Source organism: Neophocaena asiaeorientalis, unplaced genomic scaffold (assembly GCF_003031525.2).
Source record: "Neophocaena asiaeorientalis asiaeorientalis breed wild unplaced genomic scaffold, Neophocaena_asiaeorientalis_V1.1 scaffold543, whole genome shotgun sequence".
NCBI lineage: Eukaryota > Metazoa > Chordata > Mammalia > Artiodactyla > Phocoenidae > Neophocaena > Neophocaena asiaeorientalis.
This window is the reverse complement of record NW_020173671.1, coordinates 2,177,284-2,194,699: the sequence shown is the minus strand read 5'-3', so window position 1 is coordinate 2,194,699 and position 17,416 is coordinate 2,177,284. Positions and strand designations below refer to the sequence as shown.

The 17,416-nt window shown below is 47.1% G+C and overlaps 1 protein-coding gene across 1 annotated transcript in view; it reads left to right on the top strand.

Moving 5' to 3' along the window:
- The first annotated feature begins 603 nt into the window (after positions 1-603).
- Positions 604-17,416, top strand: part of LOC112401887 (myosin-13-like) — a 43,420-nt gene continuing 26,607 nt past the window's right edge. Inside the window, 13 exon segments of the mRNA XM_024748414.1 lie at positions 604-795; positions 2,825-2,968; positions 3,054-3,210; positions 5,019-5,046; positions 5,812-5,923; positions 6,972-7,064; positions 8,690-8,753; positions 8,845-8,943; positions 9,048-9,151; positions 11,917-12,055; positions 14,778-14,896; positions 15,599-15,748; positions 15,868-16,038. Of these exon segments, the coding sequence (XP_024604182.1) occupies positions 604-795; positions 2,825-2,968; positions 3,054-3,210; positions 5,019-5,046; positions 5,812-5,923; positions 6,972-7,064; positions 8,690-8,753; positions 8,845-8,943; positions 9,048-9,151; positions 11,917-12,055; positions 14,778-14,896; positions 15,599-15,748; positions 15,868-16,038 (1,572 nt within the window).

Genomic DNA, 17,416 nt, shown 5'->3' with positions numbered 1-17,416 from the left:
CTACTGAGTCAGAAGCTCTGGGGGTGAGGCCCAGAAATCTGTGTTTAAACAAGCTCTCCAGGTAATGCTGGTGCATATTAAAGTTTGGAACCATTGCACTAGGCCATAATGTCTCCTATCACCTTGTTGCCTGTAACTGGCTGAGCGAGTGCGGCAGTACTTTATGTTCAAGTCATTACTTTTCACTGGGCTATCTGAACTTTCTGCTAGGAATTATCAACATTCCAATAATTCTTTTCAGACACCCTTAAGATTTGGGAATGACACCGAGATCATAAGGCTCAAATGTGATGTGTGATAAGGAAGTATTTTCTGAGGCCTCCTTTATTAGGCTCAGCTTGGCTTCCTCTAATTGGTGTAGACTTCCACACCTGGAGCTGGACTAAGAGATGTCCCCTCAAACTTTTTTCTTGGAGTAGAATATCCCCTTTAGTTCACCCCCACTTGCCCACTCTAGGCCCCTATACCAGGTCCTGGATTCCTCAGAACATAGGTTAATCCCAGGAACTTTTGAATCCAGCCCCCTGTCTGAATGGAAATAATAGGATGGAGCTCCCCAAAGCTCCAGACTCAGCAGCCCTGGTCTTCCCAGCCCCTGCAGTCATGAGCTCTGATGCGGAGATGGCCATTTTTGGAGAAGCAGCTCCCTACCCGCGGAAATCAGAGGAGAGAATCGAGGCTCAAACTCGCCCATTTGATTCTAAGAAAGCTTGCTTTGCAGTGGATGATAAGGAATTTTATGTGATCCAGAGCAAGGAAAATGACAAGCTCACAGTCAAGACCCTCGACGACCGGGTAAGTGTTGATCTCAGATGTCCTTGCTAACACGGGCATCCTCCTTTTCCTTTGGAGTAGAATAGTAGAAATTGCATGCTGGTCCACAGGAATCTGAAGATAGAACAAGCCTCACATTGATCTCCTCTGAGTGAAGTCGCAGGTAAAAACTGCCATGGCACGTACCTCTGCTCTGGCTCTTTCCTTCGAGGACTTGGGCTTTGAGAGTTTTTATGATGTTTGCTTTGGAGAAAGGGGAAGGTGGTGGTGGAAGCGTTTGGACTGCTTAAGGGAGAGACTGATACAGATTGCTGCTGGATGGGCGAATATACCGAATAGAACTCTCTAGGCTGCAGAGTGACTTACAGAGGGAGCTCCAGAGGCAATGCCTAATTTAATGCAGAGAATTACAGAGCACCATTCAATTCAACACTTACTGGACACCCATCATGTCTAGGTCACCGTGTCTATCACTTTGCAAATGTGAGCAAATCTCAGTCCTGCTTCCCCAAAGTTTATCATCTAGTGTAGGAATCAAGAGTACACGGTGGGTATGGGGACTTCCCTGGTGGCACAGAGGTTAAGAATCTGCCTGCCGATGCAGGGGACATGGGGTCAATCCCTGGGCCCAAAAGATCCCCCATGCCGCGAAGCGACTAAGCCCGTGCGCCACAACTACTGAGCCTGCGCTCTAGAGCCTGTGCTCTGCAACAAGAGAAGCCATGACAATGAGAAGACCGCGCACCGCAACGAAGAGTAGCCCCCGCTCACCACAACTAGAGAAAGCCCGTGCGCAGCAAGGAAGACCCAACGCAGCCAAAAATAAATAAATAAAATAATTTTTTTAAAAAAGAGTACATGGTAGGTATGAATCACAGTTCACAAATTCAAGCATACGAGACAGATGATGACGATGATGGTTATTATTAAACTTAACCTCTGGTGTCAGCCTCTTTTCACAGGGCCGGAAATAAATTTTCTGGAGTTACTATTGGAGTCCCCTCCCCAGAGCCATGCCACGTTTTCAGTAATACCACATGGGGTGTCACTGCCCCCCTGAAGGATGTGCTAAGAAACAAGCCCCAGTTTCTGAATCTCCAGGACACACAGATTTTTCCACCTCCCTTATGCTATTTTGGGTGTGTCTCTCTCTCTAGTTTAGGGCAGTGGGGCAGAAGGGCTTCCTTTCCTCAAGAGATTTGGTCCATATCAACAAATCTCCTCCCTTTTATCTTTTCGGTAAAACCCTCAAAGCTCTTCTAAGGATTTGGGCTTTTGGAAAACAAACGCTAGAAAGGCTTACAGGCTCTCTTACTTTTATGCCTTATTTTCTACCTTTCCTGAGTAATGGAGTGCCAGTTGTATGCTTAAAGGGAAGGGAAAGCAGAGAGGGGAAAATTAGGTAATAGTCTCAAAATACTGTTCAGCCATGGACCATGCTTCAAGTCCAAATGTTTTAACTATTAGAGCAGCGGTACAAGAATTTCTGGAAGCCTTGAAAAGATAGGGGAGAGCAGAAACAGGTCATGGAAGAAGTGGCACTTAAGAAGAGCTTTGAAGGTTGCTAGATGTAATTTCAATGTAGATATATTCCAGACAAAGGGACCCACATGAGCAGAGGTATTGAGGTGGAGATGCACAGAATACACTAGAAGAGTTTTTTCCAATATTCCAAGCTTGATCTCATTACAGCACTCATAGCAAATGGGGTAAACAGAGGCAAGCTGCTGTGGCCTTGACCATCCTAAGTTCCACCTGGCCACCCTGAGGCTGAAGGGCTCTCTAACTTTGCACACCTGTAACCCACTTCTGGCACACAGAATGGCATGCTGACTTGGGGGCATCAGACCAGAATTGGTTATACACTTTGACCAGACTTAGATTTATCAGGAACAGTTATTTACGGATCATCTCTGGGCACAGAAATGATCCATAAAGTTAACCACAGTAATGGGGTAATCTCAGCACAATATCTCACCATTTTCACCACACTGGTAGCTCACCACATCGGCTCTCCCACTCATCACGTGATTTTCCTCTCAATATCCAGACACTCACTCTGAACAGTGAACAGGTGTTCCCCATGAACCCTCCCAAATTTGACAAGATCCAGGACATGGCCATGATGACCCACCTGCACGAGCCAGCAGTGCTGTACAACCTCAAAGAGCGTTACGCAGCCTGGATGATCTACGTGAGTGCCCTTCAACCTCTCTTTATTCCTTTCCCTTCTCTGAGTAAAATCAAGATCCATAGGTTGAATTCTCTGATTTTCTCAGACCTACTCGGGCCTCTTCTGTGTCACTGTCAACCCCTACAAGCGGCTGCCGGTGTACAACCCCGAGGTGGCGACGGCCTACAGAGGCAAGAAGCGCCAGGAGGCCCTGCCCCACATCTTCTCCATCTCTGACAACGACTTTCAGTTCATGCTGACTGGTGAGTAATTTCTTTAATGCATATTAAAAAAAATAGTTTTAGTGAAGTATTCAAGTTCTTTAACTGTACTGGTTCTTAGTTAATTATTCGAGCCCTTCACAGGCTTTGGTCATCCAAATGGTGCAATGACCAAAGTGACCTCAGGAGATTCAGAGGATGTCAGGATGGAAAGCCAGGGGCGCAGCATCTTCCATTACCAGTCACGGTTCTTGAAGCCACGCTAAGTACATGCTTCTCTGGGGGTGGACGTGGAGCACAAAGACATGCGCTGCCCCCACCTCCAAAGAGACCCCCAACATGAACACACTTGGAAGAGAGACTATATTAGTAGCCACTTAGGAATGCAAAGTTGGAGAAACGGGCACAGCAACTTCCCTTCACCTGTTTTCTCAGGCTCCCTCTTTCTCCTCCTTAAATTCCCAGAATAGCAGATGAAATAGCAGAGATGTGGTAATACCGTCACCCTGTCATGCCTAACATCACTTCAGTCTGTTCAACTTTCACCTGATTTGACTTGGTGCAGAGAGAAGAAGTAGAAGCAAGCATCTGAGATCTGACGATGCTTTAAAGTCATCCAGGACAATGTTGCCCAAACTTCAGCCATGCCAATTTCACATTCGCAATCCTGGTCATTTCTGCATATTTAAAATCTTTCCTTATAGTGACTGAAGTTCCGTCCATTTCAAAAAGGAAAAATAGGGACTTCCCTGGCGGTCCAATGGTTAAGACTCTGTGCTTCCACTGCAGGGGACACGGATTCGATACCTGGTCAGGGAACTAAGATCCCACATGCCACGTGGCGTGGCCAAAAATAAAAATAAAATAGGAACCGAACACATCTGCCCTTTGATCTGGAGGAAAACAATTTTTTTAAAAAAAGGAAGAATAATATCACTATTAGTATTAGTTTCTTAGGACTGCCGTAACCAAGTACCACACACTGGGTGGCCTAAGCAACAGAAGTGCATTGTGACACAGCTCTGGAGCCTGGGAGTCTGAGATCAAGGTGTCAGCAGGGTTGGTTCCTTCTGAGGGCCGAGAGGGAGAATGTGTTCCAGGCCACGCTCCCAGCTTCCAACGGTTTGCTGGCCAGCTTTGGCATCCCTTGGCTTCTAGAATCATCACCTTGATCTGCACTTTCATCTTCACATTGTGTTCTCATCTGCCTCCAAATTTGTCTTTTTATAAGGACACCAGTCATATTGGATTAGGGGCCCACCTACTCCAGTATGACCTCATCTTAACTAATTACATCTGCAATGACCCTATTTCCAAATAAGGTCACATTCTTAGGTACTGGGGGTTAGTTAGGGCCTCAACATATTAATTTGTTGGGGGGGAACACAATTCAACCTATAACACTCTTGTCAATGGAAAACCACGGTCACTATCCACAAGTAGAAAGTAAAGGTGAAAGAAAAATGCAATGACAACAAACCAGTGTCCAGAAATTCTAATTAGTAGCTGTGGCTTCTTACAAGTTCTAAGTCTGAGACTTGCTTTCTTTGTTGAAAAGGGAGATAAGAAAGTGCTAGAGAGGAGGTAAAGATCTGTGAACATGAATAACTTTCACACTGTGGGACTCACCGCTCACTTCCCATGCTGCCCACGTTACACCTCCAGCATTTGGGAAATCTGCCCAAATTGTCTCAGAGAAGACTAGACATGACCAGATCATCACACCACTAGTTAATGGCAAAGCCAGAACTAGAACTCATGGGCTCTGTCTACCCCCAATGTTGCCTGATTTGTATATCCTGCCTATATGTTGTTTATTTACTCCATCCTGCTTCCTTCTGCATTTCTAGATCGAGACAATAAGTCCATCCTCATCACGTGAGTAACCTGTGTTTACGCCATGATGACTTGGAAGGGGCTGTCCATTCCTTCTGCTCTCCTTTACCTCACTTACTTTTTAAAAAAAAATTATTTTATTGAAGTATAGTTGGTTTACAATGCTGTATTAGTTTCTGCTGTACAGCAAAGTGATTCAGTTATACATATATATGAAAGAATTTTCATATTCTTTTCCATTATGTTTTATCGCAAGGTATTGAATATAGTTCCCTGAGCAATGCAGCAGGACCTTGGTGGTTATGCATTCTATATATAATAGTTTGCATCTACTAATCCCAAACTCTCAATCCATTTGTCCTCCATTCCCCCTTTCCTTGGTCCCCTTGGCAATTACAAGTCTGTTCCCTACGTTTGTGTATCTCACTTTATTTTATTTTATTTTACTTTATTTTATTTATTTTTGGGTGCGTCGGGTCTTAGTTGCAGCACTCGGGGTCTTTTGTTGGGGCACGTGGGCTCTTCATTGTGGCGCACAGGCTTCTCTCTCGTTGTGGCGTGCGGGTTTCCTCTTCTCTAGTTGTGGCACGCAGGCTCCAGAGTGCATGGGCTCTGTAGTTCTGGCACGTGGGCTCTAATTGAGGCGCACAAGCTCAGTAGTTATGGCGTGCGGGCTTGGTTGTCCCACGGCATGTGGGATCTTAGTTCCCTGACCAGGGATCGAACCCGCGTCCCTTGCATTGCAAGGCGGATTCTTTACTGCTGGACCACCAGGGAAGTCCCTCTCACTTACTTTTAAATCAACAGCGGAGAATCCGGGGCTGGGAAGACAGTGAACACAAAGCGTTTCGTCCAGTACTCTGCAACAATTGCGGTCACTGGGGAGAAGAGGAAGGAGCAGCGGCCGGGCAAGATGCAGGTGAGCAGCTTCCTGCACCTGGAAGGCTTGCTGGACTAAGTATACCTTAATTCCCACGTGAGCACCAAGTGTTTGCAGGGCTTTGTGCCCAGCAGAGATGCACGGCACGAGGTCCTGCCCCAGGGGGTGTTTACGGGGCAAGGCAGGAAATGGCTCCACCTTGTGGACTCGGGCTCTAGCACCAGCTCCATCAACAACAGCCGAGTGACCTTGAGCAACTCCACATCCTCCTTTGGAGAAGGAATGGTTTAGGCCAGTGGTTCTCAAACGGGAGAGCACATCAGAATCACCAGGAGGGCTCGTTAACAACCGATGGCTGGTCCCCAGGCCCAGAATTTCTGACTGAAATTCCTATCTCACATTCAAAATCCTGGCATGTTGCATTTCTGTCGTGTTCCCATTGTTCATGCTGCCGGTCCAGGGATCACACTTCGAGAACCACTGGGCTGGACAGTAGTTTCCAAACAGCTCTGACGTCAGAAAGGCAAGCACTCATGTGGGGAACGGGGGGGAAGGTGAAAACTCTGCTTTCTATAAGTGGATTTCTACGTAATAATTCTCACAAAATATTTTATGCAACTTAAAAATTTTTTTGAGAACAACTGTTTCTATCACGTGGGTCACTTTCATTGCTCACAGTCTATTTCTACTTCTGAACCCGAATATCTATGTAAATGGGTCCTGGTGCATGCAGGAACAGAGGTCTATATTTTACAAATCCATGATTTATAATAAAATGTTATCAGAGTAAGAAAGGCCGTCTGGGAGATTGAGATGTAGCAGGTAGTGCTCCAACCTGGAATCTGGTGTGGCCAGAAGCCACTTTGATGCTGTGCTAAGACCCCTTCTACGATGGGACCTTGAAGCCTCCTTGGGTGGGGTGGGGATGGGCCTGTGGGTACTCAGCATAACTGTACCTGCCACCAGCCTGAGCCGGGCGACATCGCTCCCTGGGGCTTTCCCAGAGCATCCACACTTTTGAGTCACTGGGAAGTTAATTCAGAAGACGTCCAAAGTCCTCTCTTTTCCTCTTCTCACTTATTATTAGGGAACTCTGGAAGACCAGATCATCCAGGCCAACCCCCTCCTGGAGGCCTTTAGGAAGGCCAAGACCGTGAGGAGTGACAACTCCTCGAGATTCGTAAGACTCGGTCCAATTGTCAATGACCCCCAGAAAGAAAACCCTCTCCTCCAATGCTGAATATGAAAAATGGCCACATAAACTAGGATATATCTGGCCTTAGCCTACCCCCAAGTAGACTATACTGGGATATTCTGATAACCCCTCAAAGAACATTTTGTCTTATTCCCAGCCGAAGGAAGATTTAGCTGTCTTTCCCTAACTAAACAGCATCGCCTCAGGGCATCCTGAAGGTACAATGATTCCAGATTCAAATTCCACAAGTACAAAATGACTTCTCTGTGCTAAAATTGGTCTCTTCAGGTGGAAGCATTTTAAAATACGTAAGTCCGTTGAACAGTATCCACTGACTTATTAGCCATGAAAACCATAATGCGAAGTTAGTTAGCAGATCTGACCTTCTCCAGGTCAGGAGGTGCTGGGAGGAGGGAAAACCTGGTGGAGGCAGCAGAGCTCAAAAATTGGGAAGAATTTGGGCTTCCCTGGTGGCGCAGTGGTCGAGAGTCCGCCTGCCGATGCAGGGGACGCGGGTTCGTGCCCCAGTCCGGGAAGATCCCACATGCCGCGGAGCGGCTGGTCCCGTCAGCCATGGCTGCTGAGCCTGTGCACCCGGAGCCTGTGCTCTACAACAGGAGAGGCCACAACAGTGAGAGGCCCGCGTACCGCAAAAAAAAAAAAAATTGGGAAGAGGTTGATACTGAAGATATTGAAGGATACGTCCCATCCTTCAACGTTTCACTTAGGTTTAGCTCAACCAAAGAGGCATTTACTTCCGACACTGGCAAATAAACAAGTATCCAGCCTCCTATCTAATTTCACCGGCCAGTAGAGCAGGTACCCAGAGGCATTTCCATTCAGCAGCTAGAACTCCTGAAGAGCGAACACATAATTCACATAAACCTCCACTGGTCCTTCATTAATTCTTCTTAGGCTTCATTCAGAAAATACTGAGAATACTACTGAGTACGTATTACATTCCAGGGTCTGTGGGTGAAAAAGCAAGGCGGTATTTTTGCCCTCAAATTGGGTCACAGGGTGGTAGCGACCAATTAAGCAGGTGATGTAAGAAGGGAGTATACACACACACATATATACTATATATAATTTCACCTCTCACTCCCCAAGATTGGGGGAACCCAAGGGCTGAGTGGGTCTTTTGGGAGCCAGGAGGCCTGGCCTGGGAGCTAGGTCTGCATGTAGTAAGTAGTAAGGAAAACTGAGGCAAGAAATCTCAGAAGTAACATTCAGAGGCAAAAAAAAAAAAGTCAGATAGTCCAACCAGGTTATCAGTTCAAAGGTGCTATAAAGAGTTTGAGCGGGATAAAGACCAAGGAGACAGTCAGGTGTGAGGTAGTCCCGAACAGAGACTTGAGAGGGAGCCTGCAGGCATCCTCAGAGCTGTAGGAACAGGGCCAGGTGCTTTGGGCAGAGCTACCTGAGTCTTAGCTGAGCCGGCGTGGGAACCAGATGCCAAGCAAACAGAGAGGAGGAAAGTCCTCATGCTTCTGGCATCACCTCCTCCGCGACCCGACACATCCCACCCATCCTCAGGAGTACCTAACGGAAGCTGGCTACAGTACCATATAAAGAAGATAACTGTGTTTTTCAATCTGTCTTTTGGACGGGGGAAGCTCATTCGCATTCACTTTGGGGCCACAGGAAAGCTGGCATCAGTGGCCATTGAAACCTGTGAGTCCAAACACTCTATCTGGCACCTTGGACTTGGCCACAGAGGCATCTCCTGGGGACCCTAAAATCACATCGTTTTTTGTTACCTCAGATCTCTTAGAAAAATCCAGGGTGACATTTCAGTTATCCCGTGAGAGAAGCTATCATATTTTTTACCAAATCATGTCAAACAAGAAGCCGGAACTTATCGGTAAGTTCCTTGGTTTTCATTCTCATCTTCCAAATCGATCACATTGGAAAAAAACTCAGAGTCAGTTGTGCATAAGAGGCTAAAGGGATCCTTCTGCTTCACAGACCTGCTTCTCATTTCAACCTACCCCTTTGACGTCCCCTTTGTGAGCCAAAGAGAGGTCACCGTGGCCACTATTGACGACAGTGAGGAACTGTTGGCCACTGATGTATTTTGTGTGTTTATTTACTTAAGTAAGGAATTGTTGAATTTATGAACCGAGAGGTACCCATGATCTCAGGAGGCAGCTGGGATGCAGGGATGCTCAGCGATTAGACCCAAGAGCTCAGAGAATTAGTACAGATCACACCCCTCCCCCACTTGGTTCCATTTCAGAAGATTCCAGAAATGGGAATACAGGAAGTTCTCCAAAATAGGCCTTCAGTTCCACTCGCCAGCTTCTTAGAGTAAATGTTTGCACGGATAAGGTCTTTAAAGGTTTTGTTGGAAGGTTTCAGGGTACAAAACCATCTACATGGTTCTTTAAGAAAATCTAGAAAATACAGGAAAGTCTAACGCAGGAGAAAAAGAGTCCCGCTCTGCAGCAGCCGTTCCGTTCCTCCGGCTACCTGCCACCTCGGGCTCACACACCTGTCAGGCCTCTGGCCTTTAGCTTTGGGGAGTATCTCCAGGATCGATAACTATATTAACTAAGTGCACTGAGCACTTACGCGTGCCAGGAACTGAGAAAAGAGCTTTGCCTCAACAAGATCTCTGGCATCAGCACCACTGTTACCCCCGTTTCATAAAGGTAGAAGCTGAGTCTTAGGAAAAAAACACACAATTTGCTCGAAGACAGTTTGTAAACGACAGTCGGAACCCAGATCTGCCCAACCCCAGGACTTGCATTTTTAACTAAAATACACCATCTCAGTGCAATTAATCTCTACCCCTGCTGGCTCTGCCCTCACGGAAGCTCTAAAAGCTTTTGGAAAGCACTCTCGCCCAACACCCCAGGGGCTCCTGCCCAGGGCTCAGCTCCCTGGCCTTCATTCTGTGACATTTCCAGGTGATGCTAATTGTTTTAAGTCAAGGAGAAAATGTTCATGGTCAAACAAACTTCATTTTACATTAGTCTGGCTATTATATATTCTTAACCAGCTTTCCCCAGTCTTTACCAGCTGGGGAGGAGGGTTAGTGACTGATACAAGGCCTCCAGCCACCCTCCCCCACCCCCCGAACGGCCCTCCTAAGGAATTCTCAAAGTCCCCAAAGTATCTCAGGTCCTCACCAGGGATTCCTGCCATCAGGGCTTCTGTTGCTCCTTCCTCCCACGGAGCTTCTCCAGGGTGATGGTTTATGGCCAGATGGAGGGGGATTGTTGCCTCCGAGTGACTGCGTTCTCCAGAAGGCTCCCACGCAGTCGCGCTCTCACCTGCTTCCTTTCAGCACTTAGCGAAAGAAAGTTCTTTCTCTAGTTTCCCGCAGCCGCCCGTTCCTAGGACACAGATATGCATCAGCTGGGATGGGATACGATTCAGGGCCTCAGAAACTCTCCTCCCCTCTGTCAGCTCCTGGCGTGGACTCTCCCTCCCCCACAAGGGGGCGCCACCCCAAGAGTGCCTCACGCTTCAATACCATGGTCTGTCCCGCCAGCTTACCTGACACATCCAGACATGTTTCAACTCCACCCCTGGGCATTGCTTAGGCTTGGGCTGCAAACCCTGCTACACAATCATATGTATACCCCAGAGAAGGATTTTCCAGTTTAAAACCATTGTGGCAGAACAAGAGGTTATAAAATCAAATCAGCATCTGCTATAGGCTTTGAAGTGACCCAGCGCTGCTCCGGTCCCCTTTTTATCACATCCTCCCTGCAGGGAGGTCCCTCAGAACCTCAGCTCTTCACCCAGAAATTTGGAAAAAATCTGCACCACCTATAAGGTTCTCATAGGGACTTAATGAGATAACATAGGGATGGTGCTGACTTAAAAAATATCCACAACCTAAAAGTTGAGACTTATGTTTTATTTGGTGGGAATTTTTAGGACTTCCAAGCTCAGGAGGCAGCATCTCAAGTAACCCTGAGAGAAGTGCCCCGAGGAGGTGAGGGGGGAGCCAGGTTATACAGAAGTTTTGCCACAAAGGGCAGGTAGTCTGAACATCAAAAGATTACTGTTAATGAAAGAAAACCAGACATCTCAAGTTAAGGAATTTAGCTCTTCTCAATGTATGGGAAGATGCAAGAGTCTGAGCTCACCGAAATCATTCCTTTGATATGCACCTCAGCCATCTGGAGCCAGTATCCCGTGTTTTCACATCCTGAGTTTCCTCAGGGCTCACCCGGAGAGTGGCTGCCGTCTGATGGCTGCTAGATGGCACGCATTCGCTCCTTCTTGAGTTTCCTCAGGGCTCACCCGGGGAGCGGCTGCCGTCTGATGGCTGCTAGATGGCACAATCGTTGGAGGGCTGCAATCGCTGATGACTGTGACATCCTTTGTTTACTGATATGGCAGGAAATATTCCATTTCTCAGGGCCTAGCCCCCTACCTAGCTCCTTTCTCATTTGAAAAATATCTTCCCTTCCAGTTCTAATAGTCTACGGCGCTATATTATCTCCATGCTGAACTACACTGTAATTCCTGGGTTGCAATGCAAAGTTCGCAAGCTCCGGTATGGGGCCCGTGAAAGTACATCCTCCCAGCATCACACAATGTTTCCCAGTGTTCTCATCCAGAAAACAGTGCCCACATCTATGCACAGTGGGAAAGGATTAAAATCAGATTATTCACGTTTTCTTCCCATAATCTTCACCCACCCACACAAATATGTTCAATTAAGACACGGTTTTTAAGCCCCAACTTGTCATACCCCACCTGTCATCCACTTACTGGGGTAAATGCTGTCTCACGTGCTATACAAAATGCCGGGCAAAAGCAGCATTTGGGCCCCTGAGGCCTGCTGTGACGGCTGTCCTTTTTTTCTAACTCCCAGAATGACACTGACATCCTGGACCTCAGCTCAGAGGAGGAAGTTGGGATCTACAAGCTCACAGGCGCCGTGATGCACTATGGGAACATGAAATTCAGGCAGAAACAGCGAGAAGTGCAGGCAGAGCCAGACGGCGCCGAAGGTACCACATCTGGGAAGGGGACAGAGGTTTGCCTCTCCCCCTGCGTTCACGTGTGGACTGGGCCACAGGAGATAAACCTTGTGTTCATCTCAAGAGCTGCTCTTGGAAAACCATACAAACTGAATTTGGGTTGTCCAAAGCTTTTTGAACATGCGCTGGGGAAGCCCATTCACTTGGTCAAGGAATCATTTAGTGGAGATTCCTTAGAAAACAAGAGCATCAACTCATAAGTGAATAATCTCTGTCCAGTATCTCTCACCGTCAGTTTACCTGTTACTTTAGGGTGGACATTTATGATAGTTGAGTGAATTTCACTTTCTTTCTGTGCTTACATATCATTATTAATATCCAGAATATTGTCCTACTCACTGAGCCTAAAATAAGAACCTTGGTTAGGCAGCTATTAATTCAGGTTAATAAATTAATTAACCTAAATTAATGAATTAATTAGCTGCCAATTTAGGTGGCAGATAAATTTCTCCCTCCTATCACTTTCTCTTCCGCCTCCTACATCTGTTGAACTGACCCTGAACCAAGGACTGGTGAACAAATCTTCCTTCCCATGACTCTCACCAGGATGATCTCACCACCTGCCTCTGCTTCATCCCAAAGAGGCCTGGAAGCAGAGTAGAGGGCAGTGTAGGGGCTGACCGACGGCCAGACCCATCGCCATATACCCTGCATGCCTCATGCCTCTAGTACTTCATCTTACAAGCTCCCAGAGTCAAAGGCTGGTTCATCCCTAATAATTCTACCTTTTGATAACATCCCCACACTGCATGAAGCAGTGCGTCTGGCACCCCAGATGATAAAAAGGAACAACAGCCATGAATTAAAGGCCAGGAAAATATACATGACTTTATCACTGTCCATAAAGGCTCTCCTGATCAGCTTAGGTTTGTCCAGGATGGTCTCCCTTGTTATTAACTCAAAGTCAACTGATTAATAACCTCATCATGGGAGTGATATCTCATTACATTCACAGGTTCCACCCACACTCAAGTGAAGGGGATTACACAGGAAATGTACACCCACGGGTGCATTGTCCTCCCAATGGTGCAGGGGAAGTAACAGGAGAAAAATTCAACGTGCTCAGAGCAGGGAGCCCTTCTGATTGGGGTAATCAGGGAAGGCTTCCTGGGGGAGGTGGGGACATTGACTTGGACTTTGAAAGATGGGTAGGATCCTAAAAGGTGGGGGGGGCAGGCAGTCTAAGCAGAAGAAATGATGAGCAAGTGGGCTAAGGAAGGGATGTGATGGGGACAGAGAAGCAGAGAGTGGTCCACTTTGGCTATAGAAGACGATATGTGTAGTGGATTTGTAAGAGATGGGAATTAAAAAGCGATTATTTTGGCGTCAGTTTGGAAAGGCCTTGAGTGCCAGGATAAATGGTTTAGAATGTATGTGATAGACACCAGAAGCCGCTGACGCTCCAAGCAGCAGCAGAGTATGTGTGACAGCCTGGAATTAATCCATCTGTAGTCATGCTCACCCAGAGTGTGGAATGTAGGGAAAAAATGCATCAGGCTCCTCGGCACAGGCGGACCATATGGATATGTATCACGGCAAGGTCCCACACCCTCTTCCAGCCCTGGCAGCCACGTGTTCAGCGTTTAGAAGCCGAAAGAGCCTGGCAAAGGGGAAAACGGTGGCTGTAACCGGGGCCTGAGCTCCTCTGATGATGTGACCAACCCAAGTCAGTGCTTCCTGAGTGCTTACTGTATACCAGGACTGCTTCACAGCCACCCAGTAACATAAGTACTGTCACTGTCCCCCAGTTGACAAATGGCAAGACTGAGGCATAAAGGAGCAAAGCCTAAGTTTGAACCCAGGCTCTTTGCCACTTTACTATTCTACAGTCTTAGAAACCATAGAGATGCAAGCTATTTTTAAGGTGAAATGAGCAGGACTTAGATGCCTCTCAACACTGCATGTCAGGGGTGAAAAAGAAGGATGTGCCACCCCAAGCTTTCAAGTTTAAGTAACCAGAAGAATAATGGTAAATGGGCAAAGTAGGAAGAAGGGATGGTTTGAGCAAAGAGTAAAACACACAACTGGTCTCTTACTAAGTCCTTAACAAACACTGCCCTGGATTTTTATTAACTTGGCTCCCGAAACAGCAATGAGGTGATGGTCCCAACCAAGGAGGAGCTGTCCTTGGGAAGCAGCATTTCTTTACCTTTTCTATGAGCTCAATGCAGGCAGCCCGGTCCATCCCAAAGTCAACTGAACCCCTAGTGAACTATATGAAATTGCCCACATTCAACTGAGCTTGACCATCTCCAAATACTTGCAGGTGGGGTGAAGGTTTCGTACTTCTCTCTCAGCTAATTAGCAGGGCACTTTGCAGAAATTAGGAAGGTGCTGAACTTATATTAACTGTCCAAACGGTACTTCCTTTACTCATATACCATGTTGCTGTATTATCAGACTCCAACAATACTAGGTAACAATATGTTTTTTAATGAAATTTAAATATCAGTAAGTCAAGATCAACCTATTTCTAAAGATTGTATCTAGAAGGCAAAGCGAAAGTTCTCGAAAACCCAGGACGCTGGCTTATGGGGTTGAAACTCCATTAGTCAAGTCCAGGCCTGGGGCGTGTAGGAAAACATAAAAACATCCAAAAGGATTATAGAAAATACTTCTAGGAGGACCCAGGGCCTAATTGGCTGTTTTAGCAGCTGCTGTCTGTGTGACACCATTTCTCCTCCTCCTTCAGTGGCTGACAAAGCTGGGTACCTGATGGGTCTGAATTCCGCAGAAATGCTGAAAGGCCTGTGCTGTCCAAGGGTGAAGGTTGGGAACGAATATGTCACTAAAGGGCAAAATGTCCAGCAGGTAACGGAGATGCTCTGAATCCGAATGACTCACGTATTTTGCTATTTTAACCACCATCCTAAAGTTCTTTCGGTCGCAGGAATCAGAAACACATATGAAACTGGCCTCACCATGAAGGGAGAATTCATTCTTAGGCCTCAGGGGTAACTCAAGGAGTGCCTTGGGTGCCATGAGGGTCTGGAGCCAGGAAGTGAAGAGCCCTCCAGAGCCAGGCAGCCTCTCTGGCAAGACAGCTCCAGGCTGTCTTCTCTCTCCTGCTCTGTTGTGTTCTCACTAGGTGGATAAGCTTTCTCCACCTCTCCTGCCCGTGGCCACCCCAGAACTCCCAAGTTTACATCTCCGTGGTTCCAGCCTCACCCTGAGACTGAGACCAGCATCTTTTGATCCCAATTCCAAATTCTCAGGAGAGACACTCTGTTTAGCCCAACTTGGACCAAATGTCCACCTCTGGTTCAATTAGGTGTGGCCGGGGCTAGAGTCACGTGTTATAACCAAGGTTGGTAGAAAACGATCTTTGTAAATGGGATAGACCTCATGGAACGGAGCAGATGTCTCAAGATAGATGTAATATTAGACTGAAATATATGAAATTGCCTATCTCCAGCTGCTTTTGACTTTCAAGACGTGAACTTTGTATGTTTCAACTTAATACAATCATAAAAACATTAATTTGAGGGTTGAGTGGATGTTCTTTTCTCCAAGGTGACCAATTCGGTGGGCACTCTGGCCAAAGCCGTCTACGAGAAGATGTTCCTGTGGATGGTCACCCGCATCAACCAGCAGCTGGACACCAAGCAGCCCAGGCAGTACTTCATCGGGGTCTTGGACATCGCTGGCTTTGACATCTTTGACGTGAGTTGTTTGCATCAATGACAAGCCTCAAAGCACCCTTCCGCTTTGTGTCTGCTTTGCTGAGTCTCCACTGGATTTTCCAAACTCACTCAGACACTTTGGTATTCAAAAATACCCAGTTCAACAGCCTGGAGCAGCTGTGCATCAACTTCACCAACGAGAAGCTGCAGCAGTTCTTCAACCACCACATGTTCGTGCTGGAGCAGGAGGAGTACAAGAAGGAGGGCATCGAGTGGGAGTTCATCGACTTCGGGATGGACCTGGCCGCCTGCATGGAGCTCCTCGAGAAGGTAAAGAAACGCTGCTCTCCAGGGACAGCTCCGCCTTGGTTGGACGACCACCTCTTTGCTCTAACTCTTTTCTGCTAATGGATTGGCTCCCCTAAACCCACTCCCCCAGGCTCTGAGCCTTCAGATAGCTGAATTCCCTGTGCAGAAAGGGTAAATGTTTGGAAAGCACACAGAATCTGTTCAGACACTTAAAGAGGTGTGTGGGTGATTAAGATCCCAGGGCTCAGTTACCCCTGAGAATGTGCATGGAGCCCAGGGGTGACTGGGCATTTCATACATACCTGACTTGTCCAAAGACCCCAGGAGGGGGACCAGGGAGCAGTGGGCTTCCTGGAGGAATGTTACTATGAAAAAAGCAAGGGCTTCCCTGGTGGCACAGTGGTTAAGAATCCACTTGCCAATGCAGGGGACACGGGTTCGAGCCCTGGTCCTGGAAGATCCCACATGCGGCGGAGCAACTAAGCCCGTGCGCCACTACTGAGCCTGCGCTCTAGAGCCCGCGAGCCACAACTACTGAGCCTGCATGCTGCAACTACTGAAGCCCCGTGCCTAGAGCCCGTGCTGCACAACAGGAGAAGCCCACGCACGGCCACAAAGAACAGCCCCCGCTCGCCGCGACTAGAGAAAGCCCATGTGCAGCAATGAAGACCCAACGCAGCCAAAAAAAAAAAGCAGATGACATACATTTTGAAAAAGGAATTCCCATCACATTTTGAGCACTGGTCATGTTGGAAGCCTATCTTCCTAAGGTGGCTACTGAGAAACCCAGATTTTGTTGCTTAAACTATTACTCATGTGATTTTATGTCTATGTATCCAACTTTACATTTTTGGTAAATCTATTGCTAAAAGTGAGTAAGTTGGGGAAAACTCAGCTTTTTTCCTTCCTATGTAGGGAAAAACCCAGTTCTTTCCTACTGCGTGTTTCTTTCCTGTGAATTTCCTTTACCACTCACATAGAACACTTTGTTTTTGATACTTCTGGTCACCAAACGTGTGGAGGTTTTTCCTCACAATGACAAGCAATTCTCTGCAACACCAGCTGGGTGTCCTACAATTTAAGTCAATTCGGACACTATCTACCCAGAGATGCCAAGTGCAAGCAGTAGGTCCCTGGTGCCCTACAACCTCTGACCTACTGGGCTACAAATCGAAGGTTCCCACAACCCCGTCCTCAGGTTTAATTAATTTGCTAAAGGGGCTTCACAGAATTCAGGAAAACACTCATGTTTACCAGTTTATTAAAGGATATGATAAAGGATACAGATGAACAGCCAGATGAAGAGATACAGGGGGCAAGGGAGGGTCCCAAGTGCAGGAGCTTCCGTTCCCATCGGGCTGGCGTGTGTCACCCTATCAGTATGTGGATGTGTTCTCCA